General features: G+C 42.0%; 1 protein-coding gene across 2 annotated transcripts in view; it reads left to right on the top strand.

Moving 5' to 3' along the window:
• ILRUN (inflammation and lipid regulator with UBA-like and NBR1-like domains) overlaps positions 1-19,791 on the top strand; it is a 93,126-nt gene that overhangs the window by 13,778 nt on the left and 59,557 nt on the right. For both annotated transcript variants that reach the window (XM_040983223.1, XM_040983221.1), the window contains exon 2: positions 15,943-16,097. In XM_040983223.1, the coding sequence (XP_040839157.1) occupies positions 15,943-16,097 (155 nt within the window). The remainder of the gene's footprint in view (positions 1-15,942; positions 16,098-19,791) is intronic.

The following is a 19,791-nucleotide window of genomic DNA, read 5'->3' as shown; positions in this document are numbered from 1 at the left end:
GGTCTCTGTCTCAGTGGGTGCAAGTCTTTGGGCCATCCTCTGCTGCTTTCCCATGGCATAAGCAGAGAGCTGGACCAGAAGTAGAGCAGCCAGGACATGAACCTGCACTCATATGAGATGCTGGTGCCACAAGGTAGAGGATTAGTATTCTGTGCTATCTTGCTTGCCTTGGCCATTCCACTTTTTTTTTTTTTTTAATTTTGATAATCTTTACATGGTTGATTAGGGCTCAAAGGGTCACGAGCTACAGGAAAGTGGGTAAGACCATTGTTTCCACGTTCTCTTTTTCCCTTCCTGTATTTGGGGGAAGGGGAGAGATACGGGAAGAAGCCACACCCAGCCTCCCAACTATCCCAGGGTCCCTGATGTGGGGCATGCTCCTAGGGCACTGCTCAAGTGGTTTCGGTAGTTCAATGGTTCTGAAATGGCTGCCAATTTCTCCATTCCAAGCATGATGAAATCTCTTTAGAATCCACTGGCTGGCATAGTCCACGTTAGCATCTCCACTTGCTCAGATTGTCACTGCCAACACTTGGCTGGGGTCTGTGTCAGCCTTGATGGTTGCAGCTGTTTGGAGAGTCAGGGAACCAGCAGACTGAAGAAGATGTCTTGCTCTCATTAGGCTCCTCTCCTCTCTCTCTTAAGCCAAGCCCATGCAACTCTGCCTTTCTATCAAAGATTTATTTTTATTGGAAAGCAGATTTACAGAAAGACAGAGAGAAAGATCTTCCATCTGCTGGTTCACTTCCCAAGTGGCCATCACAGCCAGAGCTGTGCAGATCTGAAACCAGGAACCAAGAGCCTCTTCCAGGTCTCCAATTCTGTATAGTATGGGATTCTCCTCTCCCCAGCTCCCAGCCCCAATTGATTTTTCCCATAATGTCATAACTCTTCGTAAGGAATTACAATTCTATCAATCTGCTATTTAAGTGTGCTTCGGCATTGCTGGTATAGACAATGTCAGACTGTCCATCATCAAATGGTCTAGATATATCCAACACTTTCCTTAGGAGTCCATCTTTTGCTTGGAAGCAGAGATGCATCATGCATTGTGTCTTCACATCTGGATATGATAGTCTGCATTACTCCACCATTATACATTTCAATTTACATGATGGATTTCTTGTATTAGAGAGAACATATGGTATTTCTCTTTCTGTGATTGACTTATTTCACTGAGTATAATAGTCTCTAGTTCGGATCATGTAGTTGCAAATTGTATAATTTCATTCTTTTTAATGGCTGATTAATATTCTATGAAGTAGATTTACCACAGTTTCTTTAGCCACTCCTCTTTGGATGAGCATCTGGATTGTTTCCATGTCTTTGCTATTGTAGATTGTGCTGCTATGAATATAGGATTATAGGTCCCCTTCTCATATGTAGTTTTAATTTCTTTTGGGTATATTCCTAGGAGCTGGATAGCTGAGTCTTGACTTAAAATTTTTAAACATTTATTTTTATTTGAAAAAGGCAGAGAGATAGAGCAAGAGAGAGATCTTCTATTTGGAGGTTCACTTCCCTACTCCCAAATGTCCACAACAGCTAAGGCTAGGCTGGTCTTAGGCTAGGAGTCTGAGTTTCCCGCCTGGGTGGCAGGGGTGCACAGTAGCAGGGAACTGGTCTTGGAGTTGACTGGGAATTGGATCCTGCAGTCAGTTATGGGTGGCAGCTATCCCAAGCTGAGGCCCCTGCCATACATCTCTGTATTCAGTGTGAAAATGTAGTTAGGCTTGTGATGCTTATTTGTGTACTGAACATGTACAATCTTTTTCTTCTCATTAATATTTAAACAATAGGGTGTAAGTTATTTATGCAGTATTTACATTGTCTCTCTCTTTTTAAAGATTTATTTACTTGTATTTGAAAGGCAGATTTACATAGAGGAGGAGAGAAAGAGAGAGAGAATCACTTCCCCAAATGTCTGCAACAGCCAGAGCTGAGCCTGTTTGAAGGCAGGGGCCAGGAGCTTCTCTTCCAGTTTTCCCATGTGAGTGCGGGGCCCAAGGATTTGGGCCATCCTCTACTGCTTTACTAGGTTATTACCAGGGAGCTGGAACTTTTTTTAAAAAAATTATTGTTTTTATTTTTGATGATTTTTACATAGTTGATTAGGGTTATTAGGGTCAAGGGCTACAGGAAGATGGATGAGATCACCATTTCCACATTCTCTTTTTTTTCCTACCTGTATCTGGGGGAAGGGATGGAAACAAGGAGAGAAGCTACACCCAGCCTCCCCAACGCCTTTGCACCCCAGGATGGAAGATAGCCACCTGACACCACCCCAGGGTCCCCGATGTGGGCATGCTCTGAGGGTTCTGCTCAAGAGGTTTCCATAGTTCAACAGTTCTGAATTACTGCCAGTCTTGTTGCATTGAGCGCAGTGAAATCTCTCCAGAATGCACTGGTTGACATAGTCCACCGAGTCTGCATTTGTCCAGATATTCACTGTCAACTCTTGGCTGGGGTAGTTGGATTGATTTATTCTGTTTTCTGTCCTCTGCACCCTCCAATGTACTTGCCATATCCTCCATGTGCACTTGGATATGCTATACACTGCTCTGTCTAAGCCACTGAGAAGACTCAGCTCTGACACATGTACTCCATGGTCAGACCATAGAACCTGCAATTCTCTTCATGGTTGGGATTCTGAGTCCAGTGATTCAGTTGCCGATTCCCAAAGAAACTTCATCTGAGGTGATCCCAGACCTGATTCTTGTGTGTGCCTGCCAATACCAGGTCCGGCACAGTCCATTGCCCCAATCAGCTTATGCATATATTGGTGGTTGCAATTACTGTGTCAGTCTGCCTCTAGCCTAATCTGGACTTCGCCTACCAACATGGCGGTGATGGGCAGAACCATGATCCTGAGCATGCCCAGAGACGTCCAAGATCTGCCCCCCTCAGCATGATTGCTCTGGATAGAGGAAATTCTTGGACTTTCGGCTTGGACAAACCCAGGATTGCCTACCAGGATTTGGCAGCGGTGGATGGGGAACTAGGATCCCCTGCAGGAAGACTTGCTTAGCATGGGTTTTCCCAGCCACAGATTGATACAGTAGTAAAAAACATTACTGCTTTAGTTTGTGATTTCTAGATTATTGCATAGGTATGCGTGTGTGGGGGGTGGCAGTTTTTTTATATACTTAAAAACTTACTTCAGGGAGCCATTGTGATGGTCAGGTGGCAACCACTGGGATCCCATTTGGGTGCTGATTTGTGTCCCGACTGCTCCACTTCCCATCCAGCTCCCTGCTTGTGGCCTGGGAAAATAGTTGAGGACAGCCCAAAGCCTTGGGACCCTGCACCCACGTGGGAAATCTAGAAGAAGTATCTGGATCCTTGCTTTGGATGGGCTTCGCTCAGCTCTAGCCATTGCTGCCCCTTGGGGAGTGAACCAGTGGACAGTCTCTTTCTCTCTGTCTCCTTCTCTCTGTAAATCTGCCTTTTTTTTTAAAACAAAAATAAATATGTATTTTAAAAAAAGTAGTTTGGACATAAAATGTTTACCTTTGATACCTGGCTAAGTTTGATAAGCATATGTGAGTTTGCTCTTTTTTCCCCCCAAAGAATAGAGGTCCCAGCTGTTTGATGAGACTTTATTTCCAATAGAAACTTTATTTGCAGTAAAATAGAAAAAAAAAGTCTTCAGATTTATTTTGTAGCTGTTGTGGCACAGTAAGTTAAGCCACTGCTTGCAGCACATTTATGTCAAAGCACCTGTTCAAATCCCAACGGCCCAACTTTTGATGTGGCTTCCTGCTTATGAGCCTGGTAAAACAACAGATGATGGCTCAGTTGTTTAGGCTGCTACTACCCATGTAGAAGACTGGAATGGAGTTCCAGGGTTCTGAGGCCTGAACCACCAATCTCCTGGCTATTTGGGAGGTAAACCTGCAGATGGAAGATTTTTTGTTTTCCTCTCTCTCTCAAGACTTGTTTGTTTGAAAGTCAGCGATGCACAGAGAAAAAGACACCAGAGATAGATCTCCTATATGCTGACTTACTTCCCAGATGGCTACAGTAGCCTTGGCTGACCAATCCAAAGCCAGGAGCTTCATCCATCCCTCCCACTTGGGTTTCAGGGACCTAGACACTTGGTCCATCTTCTGCTGCATTTCCAAGGCTATTAGCATGGAGCTAGATTGGATGTGCAATTATTGGGATATGAACATACACCCGTCTGGGATGCCAACCTCACAGGCAGCAGTTTAGCTGTAATACCACAATGCCAGCCCCTTCCCTTCTGTCTCTTTCCTTTTTTCCCCTTTCTCTTTCCCTCTGTAGCCTGGCCTTTCAAACAGATAAATAAATATTTGAAAAAAAGAAAAAACGAAATCCTTTGTCCATCTAAGTGTTCACTTGGTCAGCACACATTCTAACTCTGGAACGGTAATAGAGGAAAGATTGTCATGGCGCCTACCTAAGGGTGACATGTACTTGTGAAGCATTCTGTATCTTTCTGAGTGTATGGCATATATTGTATTTTCTGAAAAATGTGCTGATTTTGTTTAAAAGGGCAATTTTAACTACAACCATCAACAAGGTTATTGAAGGGTATTATTTGTTCAAATTAATAAGGAAAGCAGTTGGCTTAGCCTGCCTGCCCTTGCTAAAATGCAACGGTACATACTACAGTAATGCCAAGGATATTCACCTGTTTTATGATTGCATAACTTACGTATAAGTTTTTCTCTTTTTATTTTTTCTGCCCCTTCATTTTTTTTTTAAGGTTTACTTTTATTTTTATTGCAAAGTCAGATATACAGAGAGGAAGATCTTCCACCCATTGATACACTCTGCAAGTGACTGCAATGGCCGGAGCTCTGCTGATCTGAAGCCAGGAGCCTGGAGCCTTCTCTGGGTCTCCCACACAGGTGCAGGGTCCCAAGGCTTTGGGCCATATTTGACTGTTTTCCCAGGGCACAAGCAGGGAGCTGGATGGGAAGCAGGGCTGCCGGGATTAGAACTGATGCCCATATGGGATCCTGGTGCATGCAAGGCAAGGGCTTTAGCTACTCGGTTACCACACTGGGTAATCTTTTATTGCCAGAATTGTCATGGGAAGTCATATCTGACATGCTTTCTAGATCATTAGTTTTTTCATTAAAAAATTCACATTTTCCTCAGTAATTTGAAATGATGTTGGTATCAGGTATGTTTGTGTTTTTTAGCTTATTTTTTCATTTTCTACTGCATTGGTGTACATGGCCACAGTTTTTCAGTGCTAAACTCAGCGTTTCTTTATTTTTTTTTCCAGTATGTAAAAAAAGATTTATTTGAGAGAGTTCTGCCATAGTGACGCGAGGAGGCTCCAAGTGAGGAAAGTCCTCAATTTTTAATTTTTTAAAAAGATTGATTATTTTTATTGGAAAGGCAGGTTTACAGAGAGACAGACAGATCTCTGTCCCCTGGTTCACTTCCCAAGTGGCTTCAATGACTGAAACTGACCTGATCCGAAGCCAGAAGTAAGGAGCTTCTTCCAGGTCTCCCAGTTGGGTACAGGCTCCCAAGGCTTTGGGCTGTCTTCAACAAGCAGGGAGCTGGATGGGAAGTGGAGCAGCCAGGACACAAATCAGCACCTATATGGGATCCCAGGCTTGCAAGGCGAAGATAATCTTTGATTTCGATCTTTTGCAGCAAAATAAGCACACCATGTTATTTTATTACTTATTTTTCATTTTCTCCAATTTATAAATGTCCACAGTTTAAGGAGTAATGTAGTCGTGTAGGTTTTTGAAAAAGGAACAAAGGTTCCTTGACTGCTTCTTTATCTGTACAAAACCCTGGATGTTTTTTACTTTTAGCTGTTATCTGTTTACTTTCCACAGAAAGATGAGACATTCACTTTATGCTAGCCAGTGTTGTGGTGAGGAGCAAAATTCAAAGCCTCTGCCACTGACCAGATACGCGACCTGTGGCAGCTACTCACCCTCTTTGTGCTTCAGTTTTCCCATTTATAACAGAAGGACAGACTTTTTTTTCTAGTATTTACCTAAGGATCAGATGTAAAGAATTGGAATGGTACCTGGCACAAAGTAGTTGTTCGTCACACTTTCTTCTATTTCTGCATCATATGGTTTGTTGCTTGATTAGTTTTCAGTGTTTATCTTTTTTTTTAAAGATTTATTTATTTTTATTACAAACAGATATACAGAGAGGAGAGACAAACAGAGGAAGATCTTCCATCCGATGAATCACTCCCCACGTGGCCACAATGGCTGGTGCTGTGCCGGTCCGAAGCTAGGAACCAGGAACCTCTTCTGGGTGTCCCACACAGGTGTAGGGTCCCAAGGCTTTGGGTGGTCCTTGACTGCTTTCCCAGGCCACAAGCAGGGAGCTGGATGGGAAGTGGAGCAGCCGGGATTAGAACCGGCACCCATATGGGATCCCAGCACATGCAAGGCGAGAACTTTAGCCACTAGGCCACCATACTGGGCCCCTAGTTTACAGTGTTTATCTTGTTTTAGCTATGTTAACTGCTTTATCAACCTGTTTGAGTTATTAATATTCTTGGATTACTTTGTCTATACAGTCTTTTGCTGTCCCCAGGATAATCATTGTCTAAGTTTTCTAAGTTTTTATTCTTTTGAAAAGCAGAGCTAGACAGAGAGAACATTCTTCCATTTTCTTGTTCACTTCCCAGATATCCACGACAGTCAGGGTTGGATCAAAGCCTGGAGACCAGGACTTGATGTTGAGGGTCAAGGTCTTCCACACGGATGGTAGGAACCCGGGAACAATCTATCACTTGTTCCCTCCCATGGTGTGCATCAGCAGGAAGCTGTTCAGAAGCAGAGTAGAACCTTTTTTTTAAGATTTATTTTATTTTTATTGGAAAGTCAGATATACAGAGAGGAGGAGAGACAGAGAAGAAGATCTTCTGTCCAATGATTCACTCCCCAAGTGACCGCAACGGCCAGAGCTGAGCCAATCCAAAGCTGGGAGCCAGGAAGTTCCTCCAGGTCTCCCACGTGGGTGCAGAGTCCCAAGGCTTTGGGCCGTGCTTGACTGCTTTCCCAATCCACAAGCAGGGAGCTGGATGGGAACTGTAGCTGCCAGGACTAGAACCGGCACCCATATGAGATCCTGGGACGGTCAAGGTGAGGACTTTAGCTGCTAGGCCATGCCGCCGGGCCCAGAGTCTTGAACCCAAACGTCCTGAATGCGGTGCAGGCATCCCAAGTGATATTTATTTTTAAAGATTCATTTATTTTTGTTTTAAAGGTAGATTTACAGAGAGAAGTAGACAGAGCCAGAGAATCTCCCATCATTGTCTTATATTTTGGTTGTTTTGGTCTCAGAATTTTTTTTCCTCAGTTATCCTTAGTGTCGTTACCAGCTATTTAATTTCTTAGTAGTGTCATATACTTTAGGTTGATGTTCTATCAGTTCTGTCTTTCAAAAAGTTGGAGGGGGTTTTGCTCTGTGCTGCTCTGATCTGGACTAGGTGAAGTCCAGATTCAAGACACAGCTGTCCCTCTGGGCATTTCTTATACATACACAGCCTTTATTTTCTCAACTCCATATTTTATTATTTTTTTGAGATTCTTTATTTGAATGATACAGAGAGGGCAATCGAAAGACAGAGAAGTCTTCCATCGACTAGTTCCCTCCACTTGCTGCAGTGACTGACCCAGGCTGAGGCTAGGAGCTTCATCTAGGTTAGCTGCGAAGTATAAAGGACCCAAGCACTTCAGTCACCTTCCTCCTTCCAGGGCATTAACAGGTAGCTATATCAGAAGTGGAGCAGTAAGGACACAAAGTGGCATCCATGGGGTATCTGTCATCTCAAGTGGTGTCTTAATTTGCTGTGATACAGTGCCAGCTGTAAACCCCATTTTAAAAAACATCCTGAGATGAAAATTCAGGAGTTTGGATTTTGAAATGCCTTTATCTTACTCTGATGCTTAGTAATGCATGTGTGACCGAGCAGCAATGTGTGTGTGTGTGTGTGTGTGTGTGTGTGTGTTTTAAATAAGTTCTCAAAGATTGGCTTATTTGTTTGAAAGGCAAAGTTACAGACAAGGAAAGATAAATCTGCCATCAACTAGATCACTCCTCAGATGGCTGTAGCCTGAGTAGCAACTTTAAGGTTGAGATATTTTCCTCAGGATTTTGAAGGCACTTGTGTTTTACCTTTTGTTTTTCAGTGAAAAATAAATATAACACTGTTCTGATCCTTTGTTCTTTGAATGAGTTCTATTTTCTTCCCTCTCTGGAAGCTCTTGATAACTTAGGTGTGTCTTGTGTCTGGAGATTGGCAGTGATGCGTTTACATACGTGGTGCTCGGCTTTGGTGAACTATTTCATATTTCAGTTTGTAAACTTCCTTGTTCTTAGATAATTTCTTAAATTCATCCTTTTATTTCCTCCCCTTTTATTTTTTAAATGAAGGGAAAGGGAGACACAAGGAAAGAGAGATACCTTCCATCTGCTTCATTGTATTTCCAAATGGTTGCAATAGCTGGTGCTAGGCTGGTCTGAAGCCTGGAGTTTCTTGTAAGTCTCCCTCATGGGTGCAGTGACCCCAGCAGTTGGGCCAGCTTATGCTGTTTTACCAGGCCATTGGCAGGGAGCTGGATGGGAAGTGGAGTTCTGGAAATCTACCGTTGGCCATGGGGAATGTGATCATTACAGGTGTTTGCCTGACCCACTACATGACACCCTGAGTCTTACATTGGAGTACATAGGTTTGAGTTCCACTTCCAGTTCCTGACCAACTTCCTGCTAATGCAGACATTGGGAGGCAAGGATGATATGATAGCTCATGTAATTGGTTTTCTGCCACCCAGTACCTAGCCTTGGGACTAGGCTAGGTACTGGGCTCAGAAGTTGAGGAGCAGGGGTGAACCAGTGGATGGGAACTCTCTGTATTTATTTCTCTGTGCTTTTCAAATGAATGGATGGGGTTTGGTATAGTAGCCTAGTGGCAGAAATCCTAACCTTGTATGTGCGAAGATCACACATGGGTCCAGTTCGTGTCCCAGCTGCTCTACTCCCCATCCAGGTCCCTGCTTGTGGCCTGGGAAGGCAGTAAATGATGGCCCAAAGTTTTGGGACCCTGCACCTGCATGGGAGACCCCGAAGAGACCATCATGCCAGGCCCAATTGCGTTACTTTTACTAAAGAGTCCTGTGTGAAAGTAGGGACATTCCATAAAAAAGTAGTAAGTGCAGATGCTGTCATTTCCCTTCCCTGTCAGGTCCACTCACCAGCTGCAGGTGGATGTTCCATCCCCACCAACAGAGAATTGTTTATGCTTTCCCTAATTTTGTTATCCTACAACCTGTGAGCTTACGATTCATCTTCTGTTGCTGTGCATTCTCTTGCTCCCCACCATACAGACTCAGTGTGAAAAACCTAGGAGTGGTCTCTGTAATGGTGTAGCTAGTGGGTAAGACCATTTGTGTCACCAGCATCCCAGATGGGTGCCAGTTCTGGTCCCAGGCTTCTCCACTTCCAGTCTTGCTCCCTGCTAATATGCTTGGGAAAGCAGTAGGGTGGCACAACTGCTTGTGCCCATATAGAAGACCTGGAAGAATTTCGTGGCTTTGGAGCTGCCCAGCCCAACCATTGGGCTTTTTGGGGAGTAAACCAGCAGATGAAAGATATCTCTCTCTGTAACTCTTTCAAATAAATAAGCAAATTAAAAAAGAAGAAGAAAGAAAAAAGATAAAGGAAATAGGGAGAGAGCCTAGGAGTGTATTTTAGTCACTAGTTTAGTCACCAGTTATTTATCGAACTCCTTCTGTTCTCAGCCCTAGGGCAACAAGCAGGCGTATGGAGTGCATGCCATACTGCAGGGCAGGGCCAGCGTTGTACAACCAGCATGTTTCATGGTTACTTGTGGACTCATATCATTGGCAGAGGGTTGAATATCTGGGTTGGCTGCCCCAGTAAGATTGCCTTTTGTCTGATGTCGTTTAGTACCACATCTGTGAGAGGCATAAGAGATGGAGGAGTAGTGTGGAGAATGGCTCCTTTCCAGTAAGATGCCACTTAGGATGTTACTAGTGACAGAGTAGTTGTAGCCTCCTAATGTTAGAAGTTTCTTAAAAGGTTAGATACTGCTTGTTCATTTCCTATGTCCAGTAAAGGGGAGGATTCACAAGGTTCAGGGAATGTGTACAAACCTTTTGAAGTCTCCTTATAGTTAATTATACATTCTGGTGTCTAGGATTGCTAAAGAGCTTAGTTGCCCGATCTTCAGAGATTTCTTACCCCCTGTGGCACAGCATCAGTCCCTATGAACTGCTTCTGGAGTTTGAGAACACTGACAGTCAATTCTAGCTTCCATTACCTATCTGCACTTTTCTTTCTGTTTCAGGGAAATTCTGTCCCCCCCCACCCCAAATACTAATATTTATAGTAGTTATAGGTATATGTTGTTTGACTTTTTTTTTAAGGTTTATTTATTTTTATTTGAAAGGCAGATTGGCAGAGAGGAGGAGAGACAGAAGGAGAGACAGAGAGAAAGATCTTCCATCTGCGAGTTCACTTTCCGCATTGCTGCAGTGGCTGAAGCTGAGCTGATCTGAGGAACTCGGAGCCATCTCCGAATCTCACACGCAGGTGCAGGAGCTCAACACTTGTACTATCCTCTGCTGCTTTCCCAGGCCATAAGCAGGGAACTGGATGGGATAGGAACTGGTGCCCATATGGGATACTGGTGCTTGCCAGGTGGATGATTAGTCAGTTGAACTCTGCTTTGTAGTCTTCTGTGTTAGATTCCTGTGAATTAATAACATCTATTGTGCTAAACGTATTCACGGAGAAATTACTTGGTTTTTTTTTTTCACATTCCAAAATATGTGCGTCTTCCCTAATTCCTGGGGGGCTCCTCAGGTTAGCAATGTCATTAACACTCCCAGGTGAGAAAAGCATCGTGTTTCAGGATAACTGTTGCTCCATGCTCTAAAATGTTGTAGCTCATGCCTGAGTGGGTCTGTTCCTTCTTCTGATTTTCTTTTTTAAATTATTTACGACTGGAAATCATCTCCTTTATTTATATATATGTAGTCAGCATATGCAGTATTATTTACAAGAATCCAATTTAGGGAGTTACTACATTCATTTATAAAATTAGCAATGATAATGTTCTTAGGAAAGTTACATATTCACATTACTAAAGACTAGGAGCATTGTGCCAAGTTAAAAGTTTTGAGTGTGTGCAGCTCTAAATTCTGATAATTACTTCGCCTGGGGCAGTCTGCAGTACCTGTCAGTGCCTCAGTGACCTCATCAGTAAAACAAAAGTTGAAGAAAATTGTATTTCATTAGGGAACTTGTGTCAGAGTCATCCAGTTCTTTGAATCAGGGGAACTTGATGTCAGTGCTCTTGGCACCTATGTTATGCACATGTCCTTTTTCTACCCCCTTAGGAAATGCTGCCCTGGGCTGATAACCGTTGTCTGAAAGACTCTGGGAGCTACCCTTTCTTGAATGTTCCTCATCAGCTGCAGTCTGATAGACTGTCAGCTTTGTGAAGGCAGGAACTATTGCTCTTGTGCTATCTGCACAGTCCTCAGCCCTGAAAATGTTCATTATTTGTTGAATGAATGCCTTCTGCTAGGACATTGCCTCAGTAGTCTTCTCTACCAGTTTTACAGTGAAGTAAGGGTGTCCATGCAGTTTTACAGATGTGTGAAACTGACGTAAGAGCTGAGCTGTCAAAGACACATCTTTTTCTTTTTATTGTGATAATATGTACATAATGTAAAACTGGGCATGTCGAGTGTACCGTTTTTAAGTGTACACTTCCCTGATGTTAAGATACAACTATCTTAGGCTGTGCTGTTTTCACTGTTGCCTCTGTTTAAGGTGCTTTCAACCACCTGAAATCAGATTTAAAAGCTTTGGAACAAAAGCATTGAGGGATCTGTAAGTTCAGAGTTTCAGACTGGACTGAATACTGGGTCAGTGCTTTTCCTTTCTAAGTGTCTCAGCCAACTCTGTTACATGTAGAATTTCTTGTTGGCTATTAATAGCTGAGCATGTTGTTTTTAATGAGAGCACACGCTATCATACCTCCTTTCCTAACAGTGATTTGGAGTTGTTTGATCTCTGCTCTTGGTCTGCCCAAAGGGCAGTAATATAAATGGTCCAACCTTAGAGGAGCTGTGTACCTGCCTGGGCATAAGTCCACTTTCCGTCCTGTACTTGGGAAGTGAATTTGCTTTGTCATTCTCCACTAGGGCTTCTGCCAGGATTTCAGTTTACCACTTTCAGTTTCTGTTTGGACTTTAAAAATGTTGCTTAGTTTTTTCCTCTGCCCAGATTACTTGTATAATACAGATAAAATAAGTAATTTGTTGGCTTTGGTTGTGTGATGAACAGTTGCTTAACGAGATTAGAGGAGGGGGATGAATTTGCCTAAGTAAAATAGCTTCGCTTTTCCATTTGGTAGTGCTCCTGATACATTGGTCTCAAAGTTCTGCTGGCAGCAGAGGCAAGGAGTGAAATATGACACAGGCTGGGAATGAGAATTGGCAATTGTCCGGAGTGCACAAATAGTTTCTTCCCTCTCAAGTGTATTTTACAGCAAAGTAGAAAATTTAACAGGCTACTTTCTGGACACCTGCAGCAAAAAAAAAAAAAAATCTTTTTGCAAAGATGTACAAAATAAGTTAAAGAAGAGAACAAATTGCAAACTAAGCTTATTTTTCTTTCATTTTATACACAAGCCCAAAGTGTAAGACTGATTTCAGACTGTTTTCTGATTTCAGACTGTTTTAGATTTGCTGTTGATGGTAGAGGCAGCACTGTCCCAGATTTGACTGATTACATATCTTTCCATTTTATCATAGCTAGATAGGAAAACTGTTAGGAAGGCAAAAGTCCAAGCCTTCCTACTGAGTGGCCAAGTGTAAACAGGTGGAGTTTGGCCCTTGGCCCAGCTTGCCTCCATGTAAATTTTATCACACCCACACATACAACAGGCAGGCAGTTGGTAGTGGCTGAATGTAATTCCAGTCATTACTGGCTAATATGACAGGCCATGGCTGCATGACGCTTGACCTGAGGTAATTGCTCTAAATATAGCCTTTCTTACTAGCAGCTGCAAACACCTGGAGAAGCAGGTAGGCCCCAGCAGTAAGCTATTTTCTGCTAATAGCATATCTGCTGAATAGTTGTGTACTGTCAGAGCTTGTTCCATGCTGTGTTTATGCATAATTAAAAACAGCCCACTGGATGCAATGGCTTATGGTTGGGTGATGTTTAGAAAGATGCAGTTTGTGGTTTTGTTCACTGTGGGAACTGAAAATGATGTCACTAGTTAGAGTAAGATTAGACTGTGGGAACTGAAAATGGTGTTACTAGTTAGAGTAAGATTAGAAGAGAAACAATGTAATTACCAGCAATCTCTTTGATTTTTGTGATGAACATGGCTTACTTAACCCTTAGTAGCCTTTAGCTTCTGGCATTGAGAAAGCAAACTGTCAATCATGTGATTCTGTTCAGTTGGGGATGCTGATTTATGTGATTACTATATAGTTCCTTCTGACAAAAGGGGTTTGTAAGTAATTAAAAAGAACGCTACACTTACACAATGGTGCTCCAAACACCAAACTACAAGCAGCTCTTAAGTATATAAAAGGATACTCAGGCTCTGCTGTAATAAGAGAAAAGCATTATGAAGCCTTACTGAAATATTGGAAATGTTGGAGAAACACTGTTGGTAACAACTGTTATATTGTACATTTTTGTGGGTGATTGTATACAACTTTTAACAGAGACTTGCATATAGCTGTTAAAGTCATAACATTAGACCCTTTTACCCAGCAATATAAGTTGTAGAAATTTTTCCTGGGGCAGGTGTTGTGGCATAGCAAGTAAAGCTACAGCCTTTGATAACAGCATTCCATAAAGGTGTTGGTTCAAGTATCAGCTACTCTACTTTTGAACCAGCTCCCCGCACTCAGGAAAGCAGAAGAAAATAGCCTAAGTACTTAGGCCCCTGGCACCCACTTGGTAGACCCAGAGGGAACTCCTGTCTCCTGGCTTGGGATTGGCCCAGTCCCAATAATTATAGCTGTGTGGGGAATGAACCAGCAAATGGAAGATTGATCTCTCTTTCTCTCTTTGCTTCCCTCTCTCCCTCTGCTGGTGCCCTATTCTTCTATTCTTATCTGTCTTTGGCCTGAATGTTCCCCATATGGGCCACCAGTTGCCGGCACCCTATTCTTCTCATTCTTGTCTGTCTATCTGTCCGTCCCAGTTTTTTTTTACAACTTTTATATCGTTCTCCACCAATCACTTCTCCCCATGGATCCACTTGGCACTACGTAATAGGCCAATGACATAATCGCAATGACATAATCGCAGCAAGGGCATTAGCCTATCCCTGTGACTTCCTGTTTACCTGCTGGAGAGACCAACTCTGACTCCTGACCCTGGGCCAGCCGCCATCTTACAATGGCCCTTCCCCATCCCAGGAGCAGCTTTAGCACCCCGCTCCCCACATCCCTCCTTCTCTCCCTCCCTCCCTCCCTGTCTGTCTCCCTCTCTGACTTTTCCACTTTTTCTGTGAATTCTGCCTTTCAAATAAATAAATAAATAAATCTTAAAAAAATGTGTCCTATGGGTACACTTGCACCCATACAAAACTGTGGATATAGTTACTAGTGGAACAGTTATATTAGAAACAAATTGAAAAGATTGAAGAATGATGTACCTAATTATTGATAGTTGTTTAAAAAAAAAGAGGAAAAGGCTAGTGTTATAGTGCAGTGGGTCAAACCATTGCCTATGATGCTGATAGTTCCATATGGGCACTGTATCTTGTCTCAGCTGCTCCACTCTAATCCAGTTCCTTACTAATGTGCCTTGGAAAGCAACAGAACGTAACCTAAGTGTTTGGATCCCTGCCACCCATGTGAGAGATCTAGGGAAGTTCAATGCTTGTGGCTGCAACCTAACCACAGCCTTAGTCCCAGTCCCTGCTATTGCAACCATCTGGGCATTGAACCAGTTTTCTCTCTGCCTCCCTTTCCCTCGGTCTGGTTCCCACCCCCCGCCCACCCCAACCCATGTATAACATGTTACCAGTGGTGTGAAAATGGAGAAGGATTTGAATATAAGCGAATACTTCAAAAAGCTCTCTGGAAAATGTAACTAAAGATATATTTATTTTGGTGCAACAGATCTTGAAATCCATGCATGGTTTTAATGGTGTACATTTTCCATGAATGTTTGGAATACCCATCTCTATCATATATTTGTGTATGCTAAAGAAAGTTCTGGAAGGGTATTTCAGAAAGTCATTCGAACATCAGAAAGATCTTCTAATTGTATGGAACTTTGGAACCTTGTACACACTGTTTTGGGAAATTAAACCATTAGAATGCTTTAGAATTGAGATTCTTTGAATTCCTTAGTTGTAGTTGTTAGAGTGCTTTTCTCACTTGACTTTCTCACTCAGTATTAGTATCCTATGGGTAACAGAACCCTGTATGTTGCTGTTGGTACTACTGGTATTGCTTATTTCTTTGTGGATAACTGGAGAAGAAAGGGATACAAAGTTTGTTGATCCTTCCTCTTTTCCCTCTTGTTCCCTGACCAAAATCGGCAACTTTGAAGTCTTGCATTCCAGTAGCCTCAGGTTCTATAACAAACTCTAAAAGCAGAGATTTTATTTTATTTTAATTTAAAAATCTATTTTATTTCAGAGGCAGAGAGATCTCTGCCATTTTTCTGGTTCACCCCCCAGATGTCCACAGCTAGGTCTGGGCTAGACTGAAGCCAAGTCTCCAATATAGGTAGCAGGATGCTGCCTCCCAGGATCTGTTCTCTCTTACTAGGAAGCTGGAATGGGGGAGCCAGAACTGGGACTTGAGTACTCTGAATATTCCAACTGCCTCTTAACCAGCAGTGCCCAATACTCAGCCCCAGGCTTTTTCTATTTTCATTGAACTGTTTTCCTGTTTTTCTCATTTGTAGGAACCTGCAAGCAGCAATTGGAGCCTACTATGACTTTGAGAGCCCAAATATCAGTGTGCCCTCCATGTCCTTTGTTGAAGATGTCACCATAGGAGAAGGAGAGTCTATCCCTCCAGATACTCAGTTTGTAAAAACTTGGCGGATCCAGAATTCTGGTAAGTGTATATTGGCAATTCTTCCTACCCACTTTTATTTTTCTTACTAGTTAAAAAAAAAATAAGGAAATGGTTAGGTGACACATGTGATTATGTAACTGATCTTTTTCTTAGGTTTGATGTGCAGATTTTCTCTGCAGGCATGATAACCAAACATCAGGATAATAACCCTGCTCTGAAATTGGAAGAATGTAGGTCTCAGGCTTCCAAGCCACCTGTGACTTGATGACACTCAAACACAAGCCAGTATTCGTGAGGTCCATCTCCACCTGAACAGTTCTGCTCTGTCACTTTAATTCTGCTCTAGTTACTCTTGCAGTCATTTCCAGCAGGCTAGAGGTGGTAAATCCTTGGATAGAAATAGGTAGTTGGAAAAATCTGTGAGCATATGTTCTTTCAAAAGCTCAATTCTTTGTGATCACAAGGATGATTTTCTCTGAAATTTCATGGTGTTAATTATCTGAGATGTTAATACTACATTGAAAAATGAAGTAAAAGTGTGGGGATTTTCTCCTAATGGGAAAGAGGGAAATTTTTTAAGTAGTATTTTGATGTACTACTCCCTCTAAGATAAACTAGAGATAAATTAATTGTGGTTTCTTGAAAACTGGGTAACTCTAACTGGTATCTGGTATCTGTGTTTGCTTGTTAAGCTCTTTTCTAATGACTTTAAAAATTTGAGTGAGCTTAGTCTTTATCCCAACTAATGACTGGTTCAGGTTGCTTTCATTTGTTTGTTAATGAGGACTTTGAGAGAAGTTTAGAAAGGTGGAAAAAGGGAATCTAGCTAAAATGTGTTTGTGGGTACCTTATCAGGCAAGGAATTATTTAAATGATTTATTAATTTACTTATTTGAAAGTCAAATACACAGAGAGAGAGCAAGCGAGCGAGTTAGCTTCCGGCTGTTGATTTGCCCCCAGGGGCTACAGAAACCAAGGTTGAGCCAAGAGCTTCATTCTAGTCTCCCATGTGGATAGCAGGAGCCCAAGTATTGGGTCATGTGTTTTTCCATACACTTTAGCAAGAAGCTGAATCTGAACTGGAGCATCTAGGACACAAACTAGTGCCAGTATAGGATGCCTGCATCACAGATGACAGCTTTTACCCAATACAACACAACACTGGTCCCAGTTATTTTTTTAAAGTTTATTTTATTTATTTAAAAATCGGAGTTGCAGAGAGAGACAAACAAAGAGACTTTCCTTTTACTGGTTCGGTCCCCAAATGGCTGCACGGGTTAAGGCTGGGTGAGGTCGAATCCAAGAGCCTTGAGCTCCATCTAGTATCTTGAATGTGGGTGGTGGCAGGGGTTGGGATACTTGGGCGATCGTCCTCTGTTTCCCCAGGCACATTAATAGGGATCTGGTCTGGAGTGGAGCAGCGAAGACTTGAGTCTGTGCTCACATAGGATGCTCACTTTGCAGAAGGCGGCTTAACCTGCTGAGCCATGATATGGACCCAAAAATTTTTTTAATTTAAAGATTAATTAACTAACTAACTAATTAATTAATTAGTTAAAATGGTAGCGTTAGAGAGGGAAAGACAAGAGATCTTTGATCTTTTGGTTCATTCCCCAGATGGCATCAACAATTGGATCTCCCACTTGGGTGGTAGGGTCCAAAGCACTTTGGCCCTCTTCACTGCCTTCATGGGAACTGGATCAGAAATGGAAGAATTGAAATTTGAACTTTACTCTGATATGAGATGCTGACATTGCATGTGGTGGTTTAACCAGTGTGCCACAATGTTGATCCCCTAGAAAGAAAATGTGATGGAAATTATACAAAACTCTATGAACTCAAATTGTCTATAAATAACGAACTTTTGTTGACTCAGTTTACTTTTTAGTTCATTACAAATCAGTTTTCATGATGGGAAAAGACTGGTTAAACTAGACCATTAAAAAAAAAAAAGATTATTTGGAGTTAGAGAAAGGGAAAGAGACAGACTGCCCATCCACTGGTTCTTCCCCAGCTGGGGACTAGCCTTTTAAACAAAGACTAATGTACCATATTTCATTGTTATGCATTGCTTTTCTGATGCTAGTAGGACTCTCCCTTGGAGGCCAGTTCAGAGTGGACTGACACACAGCTTAGACTCACCCAGCGTGAAAGATGACTCGGGATACCTGTGAAATTCTCACGTCTCTCCCTGTTATGACAGTGTGCAGTGTTGGTTCAGGAGCTACATGGTAGCAGGAAAATAGCCCTGTTTTCTATCTTCCTAAATTTCACTTATTTGACATCTGGTTTTCTTTGATTTCTTCCTCACCTTTCTTAATTTGACCTACTTTAAGTATCAGACCTGTTTTCTGTAGTTTAACTTTCTTTCATGTTTCTTCTCTGAATTAATAAAGTCTGTTAATTAAAAAATGCTGTGAAACCTAAGTGTGAAAAATTTTTTGGAAAAAATTTTAATGCAGATAAAGTGTGTTTGCAAGGAATGACACTAAAACCTGTCTTAAACTTAAGCCAGTATCATACAGTTAACTTACAGTGAAAATGATCTGGCTTTCCATGAGTTCTTTAGTTATTGGAGTAGTGATGGAATATTTAAATATTGTTGTTGCTATATCAGAAGCCTCTTGGTATGTTTACAGAGTTTTCTCAACTAGACAGTTTCTTGGGTCCGTGAGGAGAAGATAGGGAAGGTTCATCTGGAATGACTAGAATTTCAAACAGAACCTTAGAAGCTTGCCCTGAAAAAAAATCTCAGTTGGTGGGCCTCGGTGCTCTGTCTTCCTGCTCCTGCTTTGTAATTTCCTTTTAAAACAGCCTGGGTCTGCAGTCTTGGTTCCTGTTGAGAGAATGTTCATGTTCCCTTTGAAAAGTTGGGCACAGTTGCTGGAGATTTTATCTTTCAAGGTACTTTTCAAAAATAGGATTTTAATAAGTTGTTTGACAGTTGTAAAGTGGTTTTATATCTCTAAATTGAAAGTCTCCATTGGTTGAGGAGAAACCATCTGTCAGTGAGTACTGGCTGTGTTGTTAGAGAGAGGCTGGCCTGCCCACACACTGTTGCTTTGACATCCTGATCTCACCTGAGTCCTTCCTGGAGATGGAGTGACCATACATAAGTAGAGCAGGCTCAGCCGTTTCTCCTTTGCCTCTCTCATTCACAACTTTCCCTAAAAGGTAAAATGTGTGCTCAAAGAATTACAAGGATAATTTTCAGGGCACCCCTCTGCTGTTTGTGTGAGACATTCATGTCTACGAAGGATGAGGTTGTGGAAACTGAGTGCAAGTATCCCATATTTTTATCATAGACACTAAATATCTCACAGTGTTCAAAAGGAAACTCTTAATATATTTAAAACTCTTAGATTCAGGCAGTCAGAATGGAGACGTTTTTAATAGCACAGAAGCAAAGTTGCAACATCCAAACTTCTGTTGTTATAGCCGAATTAAAATCATGTGAAACCCGAGCAGTAAACCTTACAGTTAGAGATTGAAGTGAAAATTTGATAAAGTCCCTCTAAAGATGTAATTGGACAGAATTTAAATGTACAGTTTCTTGGCTGTGATAGTGCCATTTTTGTTGTCCAGCTGTGGCCAATGACATGTTACCACAACGTTGCTCTTTCTCTGACCGGTAAGAAACTTGTAATTGCCATATGAAGGAAGAGTTTGGTGCATTGATCCAGTCGTCTTTATTTTTGAAATATACAGAAGTGGATTAAAAAAAAGTGGGATT

This window comes from Ochotona curzoniae, unplaced genomic scaffold, assembly GCF_017591425.1.
Source record: "Ochotona curzoniae isolate NIBS_2020 unplaced genomic scaffold, NIBS_Ocur_1.0 contig_3819, whole genome shotgun sequence".
NCBI lineage: Eukaryota > Metazoa > Chordata > Mammalia > Lagomorpha > Ochotonidae > Ochotona > Ochotona curzoniae.
This window is presented reverse-complemented; position numbering and strand designations above follow the sequence as displayed.